Source organism: Neofelis nebulosa, chromosome 1, assembly GCF_028018385.1.
Source record: "Neofelis nebulosa isolate mNeoNeb1 chromosome 1, mNeoNeb1.pri, whole genome shotgun sequence".
NCBI lineage: Eukaryota > Metazoa > Chordata > Mammalia > Carnivora > Felidae > Neofelis > Neofelis nebulosa.
This window is the reverse complement of record NC_080782.1, coordinates 8898326-8916446: the sequence shown is the minus strand read 5'-3', so window position 1 is coordinate 8916446 and position 18121 is coordinate 8898326. Positions and strand designations below refer to the sequence as shown.

The 18121-nt window shown below is 43.8% G+C and overlaps 1 protein-coding gene and 1 long non-coding RNA gene across 8 annotated transcripts in view; both read left to right on the top strand.

Moving 5' to 3' along the window:
• CTNND2 (catenin delta 2) overlaps window positions 1-18121 on the top strand; it is a 947889-nt gene that overhangs the window by 716810 nt on the left and 212958 nt on the right. For all 7 annotated transcript variants that reach the window (XM_058715770.1, XM_058715751.1, XM_058715761.1 and 4 more), the window contains one exon: window positions 994-1207. In XM_058715770.1, coding sequence (XP_058571753.1) covers window positions 994-1207 — 214 coding nt within the window. The remainder of the gene's footprint in view (window positions 1-993; window positions 1208-18121) is intronic.
• On the top strand, window positions 3587-4249 carry LOC131503964 (uncharacterized). Its single transcript, XR_009257717.1, has 2 exons — window positions 3587-3735; window positions 3958-4249. It is a non-coding gene; the product is annotated as an uncharacterized LOC131503964 (long non-coding RNA).

Here is an 18121-nt window from a genome sequence, read left to right as displayed (position 1 = left end):
CCATGTGCTCGGCACATCTGTGGGATGAATGAGTTTTCTGTGATAAGACAACTGAATAGGGAAAGTGCCAAATTATAATGGTTCGTGCCAAACCATAATTTTTCAATCCCCAAGGGACGTTGAATTCAAAAAAAGAAGACAGTATTACTGAAGGAGCTGTGTTCTTTTTTCCATATAAATGCAGAAATATTCAAATACAGCTTTGCTAATGAAAACTCCATGAAACAGTCTGTCTGTTAACAAACCCATTTGTTTCCGTTTTAATTTAAAAATCGGACTAAAAGGACAGCGAGAAGACTCATCTAGAAACATATTGCAAGGAGTTTTTTTTTTTCTCCATGTACTTATTTTAAAAAAATCAAAACTATTTTGGCTAACAAGAACATCAGAATTTAATGTGACTTTGTTAATTAATCTAATACCTGAGTTAAGCATGACATGCGTTGGTCTTAGTGTTCCGACCGGCTCTAATTGTGACTTTCTTACTTTCCCGAGCTTCTTAGATGAGAGTCCTTGTGTCCGTCCTGGTTTCTCATTTACTTCTGGTTCCTTTGAAATGCTGAGAGAATTTTCCAATTAAGCCTAATTTTAACATTTTGCACATCAGTCCCACAGCCCGTTAAGACAGAGGTTAAATGTAATTAAGTCTCAGGAGTGAGAAACATCTTTCGTCCTCCTATCTACTTCATGCAATGAGTATGTGCCATATTTTTATAGAGAAATGTCCACCCATCATGAAGTTACAATCACCTTTCTTAAAATCTAGAACTCGAAAGGAAGTATGTTTGACGTTTTACCGCTGGGGTATTCATCAAAGTGAGGCGATCACATCTAAGGAGAACACGGGTTTGCTTGCTTTTTCCTTTGTGGGCTCTAATGCAGTTCAGTGAAATGCATTGTAGCGACAGCTTCACAGGGAAAAAACCTGTTTTAGTTTACGTGGCGACAGCTTCTGACTCTCTAAGGCAAAAGTTGTTCCCTGTGCTCTTGCAGATAAGGAGACAAGGAGGCATCCAGCTCCTGGTGGACCTGCTGGATCATCGGATGACGGAGGTCCACCGTAGTGCCTGTGGGGCCTTGAGAAACTTGGTGTATGGGAAGGCCAATGACGATAACAAAATCGCCCTGAAAAACTGCGGCGGCATCCCAGCACTGGTGAGGTTACTCCGCAAGACCACCGACCTGGAGATCCGGGAGCTGGTCACAGGTGAGCATCCTTGTTAACGGCACGCCCGCCTCTCAAGATGAAATCACCATCATCCAGCATGGTAGCAAAAGTGCTAACCAAGTATGGTGGAGCAGGGCCTCTCAGAGGGCTCACGCCGTGGGCAGGTCCCAGTACGCATGTGCGGAACAAGGGACTCCACGGATCATCTAATTTCACACACATGGAGTAGCCAAATTAGAGCATTAGAATCCAGGAACCATTACCCTCCTAAAATTCTATGACCATATTTCAGTTCTGTCCCTTGATTTGGAAGTGGTTCAGCGTCTTACAGTACCTATAGGTCATCATTAAAATGGCATTTAACAAAAATTGATGAAAGGACAAAATACGTGAGTGACCGTTAGGAAGGTGGATATTCTTGTTTATAACGTGGCTAGGAAGAGAGGTCTTAGTGTACTTAACAAGAGAGGTCTTAGTGCACTTAACAGTTATTTTCTTGAAAAAAAAAAAAATGTATGCCTAGTCCAGGTTCCCAGGTGATAGGATTACATGTTAGGGAATTTTTCGAATGTGAACATGAGAGAAAGCCTTTCTGTGAATGTAGAACTTTGGAGCTTTGTAAAGTGGAGATCACTAGAGTAGCGCCTCAGAGAGCCACGAGGATTTGAAGAGTGAGAACTTGTAAGCATTTAGCAGTACCTTTCTTGGAATATGTGTGAATGCAGTAAAATCCGTGTGAATGCCATCACTCTCATCCCTCACCTCCGAAATGTGCAGTTATACTTGTTGGAATGCTAACAACAGAAGTGGCCTCAAGATGGGATTTCGGATTACTCCTCTTGGTGACCCATATTGTTGGCGATATTCAGGTTTGGGTTCATCAAAGTTCCCCTGCAAGCGTTTGGCAAACGGATTGCAAAGTTGACTCAAGAAAGGGGTCTCTAATCCTCCGTGATGCTACTGATCTTCCTTCTGTCTTGATTCTAAAACTTCCTTGTAGCTATGCTCATGAGGTATATGTGATCTTGTTTATTTAAGAAAATACTTTACCCAAGCTGAGAGGCATCAATTTTGGCTCAATGTGAGGTCAAGACTCTCAGCCTCAGCGTATTTTCTTAAAGGTACACCCTTCAAGATTATTGTCACATTTCTTTTGCACTCTTAGCTAAATTAGAACTAGACCCCAGTTCCTTTTGTTTTGTTTTGTTTTGTTTTCATTTCTCTAAGTGGAGAATTGTCCTCATGGAAGAATATCGTCATTAAGTTTACAGTGCTATTAAAATGATGTTTCACACCAAACTAATATGGGTCATTAAAGGTAAAACTATTATTATCAGATATTATGATGTGTAGGACCGTTTTGGGGTAAGTTAAATAATTGAAAATGTGCCTTGCCATTATGGTTATGAACCCCCATCCCTACTTTCATATTGAGAGAAAGGACTCAATACGTGTGATGGAAAACATCATGGCGCTTCTGGGCATGAAGGCCGTGCCAATGGGAGCACGAGGCCAACAGAACTAAAGCAGCACCTTGTGCTGTGCACATTATGCGTCCATTTCATGATTTCAAAATTTTACTGAAATTTGGATTTGCCCCAACACAAACCCTCTTTGGTGGCTTATCTCATTGCCAAGGAAGTTCGGCCACATGCAAAAGGCTGAGGTGATTGATGGCTTAAACCAGAAAGAAAATGACAGCATACCTCTGTCCCATGACATCGTCCACTGCAACATGCTCCTGCCTCTTCTGACATTGGAAGCCACTCCAAAACACTGCTTCTGACAGATGCCGGATGTCTCCCATTTTATGCATCTGGGCAACATGGAAAATTTCTATGTGAGCCTCGTGTGTAAACATCAGAGGCAGGTAACCTCTTCAGAATGTCAAGAAGTTTCCTTTCTTGGCAAAGCTTTGTACCCATTGTCATGTCACGACTCAGTGTTTCTTCATAAGCATGTGCTGGGGGCTGAAACTCAATTCCACTTCCTCTCCTGAAAGAAATGCTGCCTTCTGTCATGACTCCATCCAAGCCACGGGGGCTGAACAGTTCCGGAAAGACAGTGCTTGCTACTTCAGTAGATACTTTCTGCCGTTCCGGAGTCACGGACTTATCATGCATGGCTGAACTTCATGCATGAGTTTTACTTTTCCCAAAGAAAAACATGTTGTTAAAACATTTTGATGGGTTGAAGCCCATGGCTTCTGAGGTTTCCCCGGTAGATACTCTTGAAAAACAATAAGCATCTTGGCAAAGCTACTGCTCCAGAAAGAGAAGTTAGAAGCAAGCATGTGCAAGAACATTCCAGCATGGAAGGAATTGCTGCTGCGGGCCAGTCTGTAATAACAAAGGCTTCTGAACCCCCATGCTGGCAGAAATCTGAGGGTGCCTGGAAACCGGCAAGGTTCTGCTGACTTCTGTTTAGACATAGCATCAGTGATGCAGATCCAGCGAGAGCTGATTCTACTGCCTGAACCAAAGTAAAAGGATTCAAATGAATATCCCTCAAAGAGCTTTAGAGGGTCATTTTCATCTTCAGCACCATCCCAGCACTCATCTGCCAAGGTGAGCTATGAAAGCTTGGATTCCGTTGGCTCCTGGGGAACTTTAGGAATCCAGTATTTTAGTACAGCTAACTGATTTAACCTCGAGGACATCAAATCGTCCATTTTTCTTATCTTTCTCTTTCCACGCCTCCTCTGAGACTCTTGTCTCCCCGCAAGCCTGGCAAATGCTTTGCTACACTAAGCCCACGGTCTCCGTTCATCCTTATTGTTCATTTCTCAGATGCTTTGGAATTTCTGCGGCCATCAGGCATGTGCGAACCCTTGGACATCTGCACATGCGGGGCTGATGTTCAGCAGACCCACACCGGCACTGCCATGCTTACGACAAAGCCCACTGTGATGGTTGGAGGCTCTGTTGGGAACTCTCCCACCCATGTAATGCCGGCTGCTAGATATTGAAAGGGAAGTTTCTGACAAATGTGTCCACATTTTAGAAACTTAATTAGATGAGCACCAAGGCTCATGATGGCCCTGGAGGATGGAGTCATAAAAGCTGCTCTTCACTGCTGCTGTCACATTGTCACAAGGACCCTCCGTTTTTTTCTAATATGAAATTTATTGTCAAATTGGTTTCCATACAACACCCAGTGCTCATCCCAACAGGTGCCCTCCTCAATGCCCATCACCCACCCTCCCCTCCTTCCACCCCCCATCAACCCTCAGAATGTTCTCAGTCTTTAAGAGTCTCTTACGGTTTGGCTCCCTCCCTCTCTAACTTTTTTTCTTCCTTCCCCTCCCCCCATGGTCTTCTGTTAAGTTTCTCAGGATCCACAAAAGAGTGAAAACATATGGTATCTGTCTTTCTCTGGATGACTTATTTCACTTAGCATCACACTCTCCAGTTCCATCCACGTTGCTACAAAAGGCCAGACTTCATTCTTTCTCATTGCCACATAGTATTCCGTTGTGTATATAAACCACAATTTCTTTATCCGTTCATCAGTTGATGGCCATTTGGGCTCTTTCCATAATTTGGCTATTGTTGAGAGTGCTGTTATAAAAATTGGGGTACAAGTGCCCCTATGCATCAGCACTCCTGTATCCCTTGGGTAAATTCCTAGCAGGCTATTGCTGGGTCATAGGGTAGATCTATTTTTAATTTTTTGAGGAACCTCCACACTGTCTTCCAGAGCGGCTGCACCAGTTTGCATTCCCACCAACAGTGCAAGAGGGTTCCCGTCTCTCCACATCCTCTCCAGCATCTAGAGTCTCCTGATTTGTTCCTTTTAGCCACTCTGACCGGCGTGAGGTGGTATCTCAGTGTGGTTTTGATTTGTGTTTCCCTGATGAGGAGCGACATTGAGCCTCTTTTCGTGTGCCTGTTGGCCATCTGGATGTCTTCTTTAGAGAAGTGTCTATTCATGTCTTCTGCCCATTTCTCCACTGGATTATTTGTTTTTCGGGTGTGGAGTTTCCTTAAAGTCTTTTTGGAATTAGGTTAGATGTGCATACGTGAATGAATAAAACAGTGATTTAAGTAGTGAAGCAACTATGCCCTTTACTTCCATTGTAATTCTTCAGCAGACCGAATTCCGAGTCTAGCAAGGAGTAACAACGTGGTGCATGATGGAGCCCCGCCAGTACAAGGGAGCTTTTTCTCTTGCATTCCTCTCCCTGAATATTAGCAAATGCATGAAAACCAGTGCGTGTTAGAAGACACTGGGAGGGTGAAGTTGCCTTTGAATTCCTCTTTGGATATTTACAAGCTGGGATGTTTTATAAACAAATATTGGAAAGAACAGTGTTGGTGACTTTTTTTTAAAACAATAATAAAGCATGTTTCTAAACGAGATTTTTAGATTAGATAGAGCCAGGCCCTATAACCAGAAGGATCTAGAGTGCCAAATTATAACCAATAAAAAACTAGAAGAAAGAAATGTTCTTGGAGAGCTTTAAATTATTTACGGAATATTCCTTGGCAAACTGTTTGAGCAATAATAAAATGTTAAAATTGAGCTATTTACATGCATTCACACTGAACACGTAGACATACATGCTTTAGAAAAAACCTGCCTGTTTGCACTGCAGTTTCTGCCACAGCAGAATATATTCCGCCTCTGCCTATCAGGCCTTGCAATAAATAATTTTCTTCCTATGCAATAATTGCTATGAGATGATCAGAATTTTATTTAAATCCAGTTGAAGCTATTATATGCTAGCAATTACTGGAGATATCCAAATAAACTTTGGTTACAAATTCTGCATGTCCTTTGGGCTTGACTAATATAATTTTTCTCTCTCCAAATATGGATATAATCAACCTAAATGTTGAAATGCCCAACTAAAGATTTCAGAATGCTTTACAAATCACGATAAGCCACTTTTTATTAAGCCATAAAACCTAGTAAATAACTTTTATTTCTGTTGAAAGCAAGCGTCCTGAAGAGTTCTGCTTCTCCAAGAGCTATGTTTTCTTCCATCTTATGTTTCAGATACTCGAATAGTCTATCCTGATTTAACTAATGAAAGAGATAAGCCTCAGTTTATTTTAGTGACTAGCATTAGGTCCGTTGATTTCAAGCCGCGTCGGTTAGAAGCTGAATTATGTACACCCCACCCCCAAATTCATGCGTGGAAGCCCTAACCGGTAGCCCTTCAAAATGTGACTCAGATGTAATTAGTTAAATTAGGATACTAGATTAGGGTGGTTCCTTAATCTCATATAGCTGGTGTCCTTACGAAGAGAAGAAATTTGGACACGGACACACACAGGGAGGGGCCACGTGAACATAAAGGCAGAGACGGGGTAATGCTTTTGCGAGGCAAGGAGTGCCACACAGATGGCCCGAAAACACCAGAACCCAGGAGGGGGGCCCAGAGCAGATTCTCCTCACAGCCTCGGAAGGAACCAATGCCAGTGACCTCTTCACCATTGACTTCCAGCCTCCAGAACTCTGACCATGTAAGTTTCGGTTGTTTAGTTCACTCGATCTGCGGTGGCAGCCCTAGGAATCTATTACAGACCCAGATCGAGGGAGTTTTTCATCTTTTCCCAGATGTGAGCAAACACATGTGTTGGCCCAGGAAAGAAGACAATGCAAATAAATGCAGAACCACGAGGGCGTAATAGTGTTGCCAGGTTTAAAATAAAGAAGACCCTGTTGGCCTCATTCCATAATGCATCTTTTTTTTAATGTTTATTTATTTTTGAGAGAGAGACAGAGAGACAGAGAGAGAGGGAGACAGAGAATCCCAAGCAGGCTCTGCAGCTGTCAGTGCAGAGCCCGATGCGGGGCTTGAACCCATGAGCCATGAGATCATGACCTGAGCTGAAACCAAGAGTCAGTCACTTGACCGACTGAGTCACCCAGGCACCCATAATGCATCTTTTTAAAGCAATTACTTGTGAAGGATCTGAAGTGGCAAAGATGATAATTTAATGCACTTTAGTATTTTTAATCAAAGTAATGGATCTATATGGTCAAAAAATGAAATTGCATAAAAATGCTTATAATGAAAACAAGAGTCCCCAGCTGCCTCATCTGTCCTCTGGTTTTGGACACTCGCAGCCTCTCAGAGGCTTTCAGCCTTAGCCTCTGCTTTGTCTTTTAGTTTTCTCCTGTTTATTCCATGTCTTTAAATAATATGCTTATTTCACTCTATATAATTCAATGATCATAGTCTTTTCATACTGACTTTCTAGTACGGTGGAGAAGGATTTTTCACATTTTCACCACTCATGCCTTTTCCTTTCCCATTATTTTTGGTTCCTCAGTACATTCAGTCAGTAACTTCAAGGTTGAGCCTCTATTTCTTCTGTATAATAAAGACATGGTCTCATCACCCATATTATAAGATAAAAATAATAGTACTCTTCTGTCCTCACCCTTCTTCACAACCTCTGTCGCCATAGTTGATTTTGACATTGTCAAGGTTGGATGTATTTGCAATCTATTCTGTCACCATAGTCAGTCTTCCAGGGTTGTCTATAGCTTGATTCAAAAGTTGAAAGCCAGAGATTAGCCTTTGCATTATGATGGAAGAGCAGATCCATGTGGTACCCAGGCATCACATTTCTTTCCCAGTGGGTCCAAAGTAATGATCCTTGTCAAAGGAGTACATTTCTGGCATCATATCTAACATCCTTCATCATCTATAATGCCCACCAACTCAACTTTGTCCATGATTTCTATCATCATTAATTCCCTGGTTTTCCAGAGAGCTCATGAACAGAACCCTCTATTTTGGGGGCAGAATTAGATGACTGCTCTCTAGAACTGCTGTATTGCTCTCCAGGTTTGGAATGTCTATCTCCTAGATCCCAGGCCCTCCTCTTTCTTGGTTTATTCTTTTATAACTCCCAAATATTAATTAATTAAGGTGCTTAGGTGATGAAATTCTGAAAATGTCGCTAAATCCTCATACATGATTGACATTCATTAGATATGGAGGGATAGAAATTATTTTTCTCAGGAATATCTTCTATGATATAATTTTATCCTTGAGACATAAAAATCTGTGGTGATATATCTAGGTATTTGCCTTTTTAAAAATTCACTGATGTTAGACATTTTCAGTTTAAAGAGTCATGATCTACAGTGCCAGAAAACTATATTTTTATTTTTTTTAATGTATTCATTTTCTCTATCCTCTCTTTTTAGGATTATTGATAGTCAGATTTTGGACCTCTTGGACTTTTCCTCTCTCTTATATTTGCTTACATAATTTGGAGCCCTTTTTCTTTTTATCATACATGGTGAGAGATCTCTTCAGTATCCCACATTACTCTCAACCTACCCATGAGGGAGTTTTTTGCAGGGATATACTGAGATACTATTAGTGGTATTAACAGTGTTCTTATTTCAATCTTAAGAACTCCCCTTTGTGTTTTTTATAACCTCTGTACTTATTCTATGAACGTAAACAATTCTGGAATTTTAATCAGGATATTATTTTGAACTAAGGTTTGTTTTCTGTTCATCATGAATCATCTGACTTTTCTCTGTTGTCATTTCTTTCTATTTGTTTTTATGGGGGTCTTCTCATTGATTTTGCACACTTACTTTAAATGCATAGAGACCAGTTGTCTACCCATTTTTTTTTTTTGATGAAAGAAGATATCACTTTAATAAAGGTTTATACACAGTGTAGTTTCAAGCAATTGAGGACACGGCTATTTCCATATGCTTCTACACATAAATTTATAAAACCATGTATTTTAAGGAAAGATGCTACCTGAATGACTGTTTATACACAGTGAACTTTCAAATTATGTAAACAGTCCAAGTGCCAATCAGCTGATGAACAGGTAACGATTTGGTATACACACACACACACACACACACACACAATGGAATATTACTCAACCATAGAAAAATGATGAATTCTTTGTTCATTTTTAAGACAGAAAGAGTAGAGAGTTTGAGCTCTGTGCTTACCCATGAAGCTTGTTAACTGTGAACTTGACTTCAGGTGAGCAGGTAAGCATGAGCTGTTGTGATGGGGAATCCTTTAAGGATCTTGATGAGGAGAGCTTTTCTCTAAGGCTCAGATATCCACACTAGCTTTTCCATTCTCCTCCCGCGCAGTCAATCTCTTTGGAGAATATTCTTCTGAGTTGTTTATTTGTCTGCCCTTTAGGGAGGGGCCAGCAATTTTCTGGCTGCCGGGTATTTTTTCCACCTGGGTAGGAGTGGACAGTGTGGGGGCGAGGTGTTCTCTGCACCCAGGCAGGAATGGATAATGAGAGGGTGGGCAGCTGCTTCCTTTGAATCAGTCACCCTTGGGTACCCTCCCTTCTCATTTCTACATTCCCTGTGCCTGCCTTCTCTGAACATGAATCTTCCCTAGGTTCCACCAGGACAGGCAGTCACCACATTGGATCATTGGCATGGAGTCCCCTCTGTGTTCATCCTGGGCTGTGCTGGCTTCCATTGCAACTTCATCAGCCAACTCCCCTCCATCTGGTTTGCATCTTACAGAAACATGATAAAATGTCTCATCTGCTAGGTTACTCCTTCCATTCTCTTCTTTATTCCATTATGTCCCTATTGATAATCTCTTGCCTGCATGAATTCTGAACAGTTCCATAGATAAGACAAAGTGTGAATATTACTAAGTGTTGTCTCTATTGCTGATAGAAGCCAACGTGGAAGCATTTCTTTAGGTCTGTTAGCCAAGAGAGTTTACTCTTGCAGCATAAGTCTAGGGTGTAACATTAACTAAATACCCTTCATGGAAAGAGACACTGGAATAGAGGGGAAGCATTTTCCCGACTAGCATCCTCCAACCTGTCTTTTTTCTAATCCTATTGGCTGTGATCACCTAGAGGCATGGCTCATCTCTCCAAAGCAGGAACTAAGCATTTTTCAAGGTAGCCTATCCTCTATCTTCCTGGGTTTTTTTGGCGATAACCTGGGACTCCTTGTGGGCATTTTATATATTACATTAAAAGGCACTGAAATGGATGAGGGTAGCACATCATTTAAATCAAATCCAGGGTCACTGTGTTCCCAAAGTGTAAAATTAAATCCCACACTTATTTCTTATCCCAAATAATGTCCACCATGTTGTCTAACATAGCATATCAGAGGTTCTTCCATAAGATTAAACAGCATCACAAAGATAAAAATGAATAGAGACGTTCCAATAATGAAATGTCAGCAATGCAGAGATGCTTCAAATTTTAATATAAACCCCTCCAAATATCAAATTCCCAAGGAGAAATTAAAAATCAAAGTTTCAATCCACTTTTATGTTGGAGTCTAAAGACATTAAAGTTCAAAGGAATTAAAGCCTAAAAATCAATATCTCTTGCCATTGTGTGTTAAAGTTCAAAGTCTACAATTCTTAAGCTAACTAAAGTATAAAAATCATCCTCCCCAACCTTTCAATTCCTCGCAGCCTCTGCCAGAAGTCTTCACTGTCCCTCCATCCCTCTTTAGGTAGCTCAGAGCTACCTCACGCAGGAATTGTTGATATACTTTAAGGGCCTCAAAGATGCATTGTCCCAGTGTGAAATCCTACCCATGACTCTCCAGGGGTGTGAACGCTGGCCCATGATGCGTCATCTTTAGAAAAGGAGCCATGCTAAGCCCTGAGAGCAGTTATCCCAACACAGGTGTGTACCCCAATAGCAGCCCCAGACAAGGCCATGATAGGTACCCAGTGAAGTCTGTATCTGTTACATTTTGCTGCTACAACATGTTTCCACAAATCTAGCCACTGAAAACAATGCAGTTTATTATCTTCCAGTTCTGGAGGTTAGAAGTCCAACATAAGTCTCACCGTGCTAAAATCAGGATGTCAACAGGGCTGTGTTCCTTTCTGGAAACTTTAGGGTAGGTTGTTGCCTTTTCTGGCTACTGGAGCTGCCCACATTCCTGGACTGGATACCCACTTCCCCTGTTGGCTGGAAACCCACTTCCCTTATTGACTGGAGACCCACTTCCCTTATTGACTGGAGACCCACTTCCCCTGTTGACTGAGACCCACTTCCCCTGTTGACTGAATACCCACTTCCCCTGTTGGCTGGAGACCCACTTCCCTTGTTGACTGGAGACCCACTTCCCCTGTTGACTGGAGATCCATTTCCCTTGTTGACTGGAGACCCACTTCCCCTGTCGTCAGAGCCAGCAGCATCACATCTCTGAGAAGTCTTCTGCAGGCACATTTCCCTCTGACTGATGCCAGGAGTGAATCTCTAAGATAATCTGCCCGTCTTAAATTAATCACATTTTCAATAAAAGGTAACATGTTCATAGCTTATGGGGATTAGGGCATGGAAATTTTTGGAAGACCATTATTCTGCCAACCACAGTATTTGAGGGAAGATGAGTAGTTAGAGATCTTTTTGGATGTAGTCAGTCAGGAGAAGCCCGTCTGGTGGTGCCTGGCTTCCAGGGTCCACCATCGGTGAGCTTAAATTGAATCAGGGGACAAAATCCAAGCAAAAGGTAGATTTTGGTGTCACGCATTTACTGGTTGAAGGGAAGATTAATCCTTCCATGAAATTGGAAACATTGCTGCCCTCTTGCAACATTTAGATATTGGCAGTGGAAGCCGCGCCCACACTAGGCATCTCAGCTGCGATTTGACCGGAAAAGCATGAGCAGTGTAGGTGATACAGTGAAGGGATTTATTATCTGGGTGAAACTTGGTACAACGTAGGAGCTAGTGAAGACGTCTGAGGAAGGCTGTGTTTGGTGCTGAATGTGAAGTTGACGTGGGTCAGGAGGTAGGGATCAGGATGACAAACTCGATGTGAAGAAGGGAAGCTCAGGAAGACCAGCTGGCACCTGTGAGGGTAGAGAGGCACCCTCTTCTGCCTCCCGTTGGCTGAATATTGGCCTCACGAGAAAAACACAAAACCTGGCTCCTTTGGCCACGGCGTTCCACGCGTGCCTGCTGCAGGACATGGAGAGCTGAAGAAGGAGAAGTAGTGAGAACAGCAGCTTTGCCGCTGGCCGTGGCCCCACACCCAGAAGGCGAGGCCATGAAAGTGCGCACGGGCCACGGCAAAGCTTGGTGCCCTGGGCCTACAGCTGTCAGAGTTCAGCGCCTCTGCTTCCCTGGCACCTGCCAGGTTGCCTGCAGGTTTCTCCCGCGGACATCATTACCCTGGAAACTAGGAGGAAAGGGAATTCTGGGAGGCATCGGTCCAGCTCAGCTAGGCTGACGTAGCACAACCGCCGCCACCCCGCGCCACACCGGGTCTTACTGAAGCGACTTCATTCCCTTCCTGCAGATTTGACACCTTTGATTTTCAATTTCCTCTTTGGAGGTCGGGTTTCTTGGCTGTGCAGTGCCACACAGAGCGCGATCACTGTGTGGCACACCTCCACTGCCACATGCCAGTCCTCTGCCACCAGGGCTATTTCCCCGAGCTGCCCTGTGGAACCCTGACATTGTCTATCCCTACAAAGCCTGCAGAGTCTCCCTCAACAGAAACTCGGGCATCCGGGGGCACCTCTGCTCTGTGCCCGCTTGTCCCTGTTCCAGGCCCCGGGATCCAGGCCTGCCGTCACCTCTTTCGGCTGCTCTCGCTGGATGTGCCTCTCCTCCTCTGCTGCAGTTTCCAGGAAGGTTCAGTTAAGTTTCCATCTGTTGAACTTGCTTCTGCATTTGGACTCTCTTTTTAGCGTGTCAGGGACAGCAGTGTTGGCTGGAATTGAGTCCTGCCTTCCTTTACTTTTCCTTTGCTTTTCAAACATGAAAGCATGGGTCTGGCAGCAGCATGCCTTTCTAGCATTCCTCTAGATCCCAGAACAGGAATTGGCACACCTTATCTGTAAAAGGCCAGATGATAACTATTTTAGCTCGTCGGCTATAACATCTCTGTTACAACTACTCAATTCTACCTATGTTGGGTGAAAACAGCTGTAGACAGTACATAAAAAATCAGATGTAGCTATGTTTCAATAAAACTTTATGTATAAAGGCAAATAGCTAGCCCTCAGGCCATCGTTTATACAACCCTCTACTACACCCGCTTTTACCCTCTTTTCCACACCAAGCTCTGAACAAAACGAACAAGGAAGCCACATTATCAAACCATTACTCTTAGAAGTCAGATTGGAAGCCAGGTTCTAGGCCTGTTTACCAAGCGGGTTTGCTAATAATGAAGCCCAGAATTAGGCAGACGTATCCACTATTGCACAGGCAGCAGTTGGGCCGGGGAAGCCTTCCTGTTCCTCTGACAGCCCCCCCGGGACATATCCTGCGGAGACTAGAGGAACCAGAGTTTCCTCTGGCCACTCATTCCCAGGAGGAGGAAGGACAGACAGAGCTGAGCCAAATGATGCATGCCGCTGATTGTTTGGACAAGTCCCTCCTCCTACCAGGGGAAGAGTGAGTGAGGGTCTGTGCTCCAATAATTGTGCTCCATCCACAGGAAGAGAACAGCAGGCCTGAAGGGTTCCGCAGCACTCCATCGAAGGGAAGAAGAGACAGGTGTTTGTGGTTGGTCTGCCACTCGCCCCCAACTCATTTCCTAATCCACTACATAGCTCACGCATTCTTTAGAGAGATGTCTGCTCTCGCCTCCTCTAAATTGTCATTTTCACCATATTAGGGTTATCTCTCTATAGCAGATAGCCCGATTATAACCAAATGCGAACAGCAAAACTTACAACCCTCCACACAGCACTAGCTCTGATTCCTAATTTCCTCCCCAGCCAGGCCACGTCTAACCGAGTTAGAAAATTCACACCATTACCTTCCTGCTCACCCCATTCTTAATTCTAGAGATTGAAGCCAGTCTGTAGGCTATGAGTCTAATTCATTCATTCGTTAGACACATGTTTGTTGAGCATGTACTGGGTGGCAGTGAGGTGTAGGTCCTCTGGATACAGGTGTTTGGTGAGTAGCCAGGTACCTTCTAGCCATAGGCCACCCCTGGGGCATGGCCCTCTTCCTAATGGCCAAGATGGCGATGCTTGTGTTCAGGGAGCTAGGTGGAGGAAGGCAGAAGTAAAAGGCATAGCTGGAGGGGGTCCTGGGTTTCCGTTCATTTACATGTAAAGAAGTGGAAAAAATCAAAACTTTGAGTGTGATTTTAATATCCATTAACAGAACTGCTGTGGAATGTTGCAGACTTAAAATTCAGAGCCCTGCCCTCAGAGGGCTAGTGTTGTGGTGGACAAGACAGACAATAAACCTGTCATTGCAAGAAGCGCTATGATGAAAAATGGAGCAGGCTAAGGAGATTAGAAAGTAATGGAAATTTATTACTTAGAATGAAGCTTCACTTCAAGAAATGAAAAGCTCCAAATGATGGTGTATGTTAGCTTAGATGGAAGTGTTCCAGTGAGCAAGTCGTTTTGATAGAAAGTGTTTGTTAAGGAGTTCTAGTTTATGTTATGGTAAAATATAGACTTGTTGACTGTAGAAATCAGTATTAGAACCCTTCTTTATTACATAAGCCACAGGGGAGGATACTGGTAGGTGTTTCCGGAGCTGAGATGTTACATTATTTCCTGTGTTTTACATTCTCATTGCTCCCCGATGTGCCTAACCTGAAAAGCCCGGTATTCTTTGCATTCTTATGTTTCAAGACAGAATAAACATTCCTGAACACCCGCCACTTACTAGTCATCATGCTGGGTGCCTTAAATATGCCCAGAGGTCCCCAGAGGACAGGCTTAAAGGAGCTTGCTCAATGTCCCAGCTGGCACGCAATACATTCCCTAACCCTCTGTTCCCGAAGCCTGTTCTCTTTATACTCTACCCATGATCTCCCAATTCCCCCAATCAAATGAAGATTTCTGGGCCCCAGATCTCTATGGTAATAGCCTGGGAATCCGTATTTTCACAAGACCCTCTGGCAGTTGTCATGATCGTGCACGTTTGAGGAACATCACTTTCTGCTCTCTCCAGGCCAGCAGTTACCACAGTGAGCAGCAGAGGGATGGGGGCGTGGGAGGCACAGGTATGTCTTGAGAGATGCCAAAACAATCTGTTGCAAGGAGTAATAACTCAATTATGCAAAGAAAATGCTCGGCTCGTTTCTCGTTTCTGCAAATTAGGATGAATTTGAAGTTACCTCTTATTTCAGTGTGCCTGCTCACGTGAGAGAGAAGAAAGTGAGGGCACTTCTAACAAAGGCAGCAGCGGTCCCCTGTGACAGTCCGTCCCCTAACTGACAGCCAGCGGTAGGGAAGCAGCTGTCACCGAGGGTGCTGTTGACCGGGACGGGGCTTGCAACTCCCACGGTCTCCATTTCCCTACAGAACCCGTGAGGGTTTTGTTAGAACCTCTGCACACCCATCCGAGCGCACCGTTCGGCATGCTCTCGAGGTGCGTGTTGGATGTCCCCAGACTGCATGAGGTTGCCTTCATTGCTCACCCCTAGGATCGCCGGTGCCGATGGTATGAAACACACCTGTGCTTACCTACAATTACGTTCCAGAGCAATGCTGAGACGTTGTAAAGGCTCACGGGAAAGGATTGCCAAGGGCGTTTCGTTTTGTTTTGTTTATTTGCCCGGATGGAAATGTACAGCGTATTTTACTTGTTCGGTGTGACAATGCATAACTGATTTGTGGCTCTAGTTTGCGACTCACGAGTTACAAGTTAATTAGAAACACTTTTCCCTAATTATATTTGAGAGTTTGCTCTATTTGCTCTACAATTATCACAAAAATTACATTAACTAGTGTTAATGAACACAACGTCGAAATCCCCACCGGATCCTGGAGGAAAGGGGAGAATTAAAGAAGGTGCACATCTCCTGCCCAACACCTGGTTTCCTTTTCAACAGATGTTTTTATTTGTTATTCCCAATGAAATGTGCAAAATCAGCCTCCTTCCTGGTTGTCCCTCGGAGGATGAGACTCCACCTGGCAGGGGAGGAGCCACCGCTTTGTCTGCATGCGCCCAACCGTGTTCCCGTAGTGACTCACTCTCCCGGTGGGCTGCCCGTCGGGATCGGTGGCGTATTTGCCTTCACGGAAGCTGTGTGCCATCACCGCGGCACCCTCCCGAGGGACAGCCCCGAAGAAGAAGCTCTTTGGAATGATTTCCCAACTCGGGGACCTGCACCATAGAGCCTCGTAATCCCAGAGAAATAGGGAAGTTGTCCTCGGCAGCTGGCCTTCCTGTCCACCTTTCTTTCCTGCGTGTGCCAGGTTATGTCCGAGCCCCAAGGAGCTGTCGATCAAGTGTGAGAGAGGGTACATCCACGTGGATAACTGTTCTACAACGTAAGCACTGAGACAGGGCTGGAAAAGCTTCAGGGAGGAAAGGGAATTCTCACTCTAGGGGATCAGGAAAGGCTTAATGAAGAAATTAATGTTTGTCGTGGGTTTGAAAGATGGACGGGAGTTTGGTTTTCAGATAAGGAGAGCAAGAGAAGAAAACACACCCAGTACTTACAGAAGGGCTCCTCCTTTCCCAAGAATAAATTCAATTGTGTCACTCCTGTGCGTGTGTGGGCATCCCACATGCCACCCCTTAGAGGGTAGGTGCCGTCTGGATATCTGCTGCGGCTACCTTCCTTGAATGCTGCCTGCTTCAGACAGTTCTGGTCTTCTGTCTCCATGCATATTTGCCTTTTAATCTAACACCCTCCAAGAAGCCAGGCGCCTCTTCTGGGGAAGGGGAGGAAGCAGTCGTGGGTGTCCCACTTTATACTTCTTACATAACCTGAGACGTCTGGGTGGCTCAGCCAGTTAAGCCTCCAACTTGAGCTCGGGTCGTGATGTCGCGGTTTGTGGGTTCAAGCCCGCAGTGGGCTCTGTGCTGACCGCTCAGAGCCTGGAGCCTGCTTCGGATTCTGTCTCCCTGACTCTGTCCGTACCCTACTCGAGCCCTGTCTCTCTCTCTGGCTCTCAAAACTAAATAAATCAATGAATACACGCTGAAAAATGTTTAAAAAAATAATTCCCTATGTGACTTGAGTTGCCTCACACAAATATTACTAGAAGTGCTCCCGGGGTCACACGGTATTCATTCACCATAGTGAGCAAGAATTCATTTGGGGCACAAGTGACAGCTGTCCGACTGAAAAGTTTGGAAATTTCTTGCAGACCCTTTGGAAATGTAGAAACTCAGTCATAACGGTATTCAGCACCTCACATGAAGCCATCCCATTACAAACACATTTAGTACTTAAACTAAAGATACACATTAGGAAAAAGAGCCATTTGCTCTACACTCGGTGTGGCTTTCATGCATGTTGGATTTTTGGTTTTTTTGAGAAAATGGATTTTCATTCATCAACTCAACTCCATTGTCAAGTGGCGTACCTGGTCTGTTCACAAATAGAGTTTCTGAAGCCCATCTTTGTGGTTACTTCATTGAAAAATGAATACGTACTCTCATCTGCTTTCCAGATAGATTTCATAGTTAACCACATTTTACGTTCGTAAGTGTCAGCAGTAAGAAGGCTACTTCCATTCCTCACGTTTTATGTTAAAAGATTTGTTTTCAGATGAGGAGACATTGTCTTCCATGTTTTACTCTTCACTCAAAATTCTTTCCATCGAGAGTTAGTGAGAGGCAGGAATATGCTCCGAAGTCTAAGACTGAGAAATACGGATTCCAAAGTGGTCAGAAAACACTTTTATTAACAATAAGAAGCCTTAGATATTGGCTGTAGTGGTATTTGTTTTGTTTCAGTTTTGTTTGCCCTTTAAGTGATTTTATAGTCCAGGTGGAGCAGACGTTTAATATTTTGTTTTAGTTTTGTTAGTTTTTACTGATGTATAATTAACATGAAGTGTTCTATTAGTTTCAAGTGTACAACGTTTCTCAGCTTTACTTAGTGCTGCTCAGAATAAGTGTACTTTTGACCTCCGTCTCCTAGTTCATCCATCCCTCCCCCCCCCCCACCTCCCCTCTGATAACCATCAGTTCTCTGTATTTGAGAGCCTGGGGTTTTGTCTCTTTCTTTGTTTTCTTAAATTCCGCATATGAGGGAAATCATCTTGTATTTGTCTTTCTCT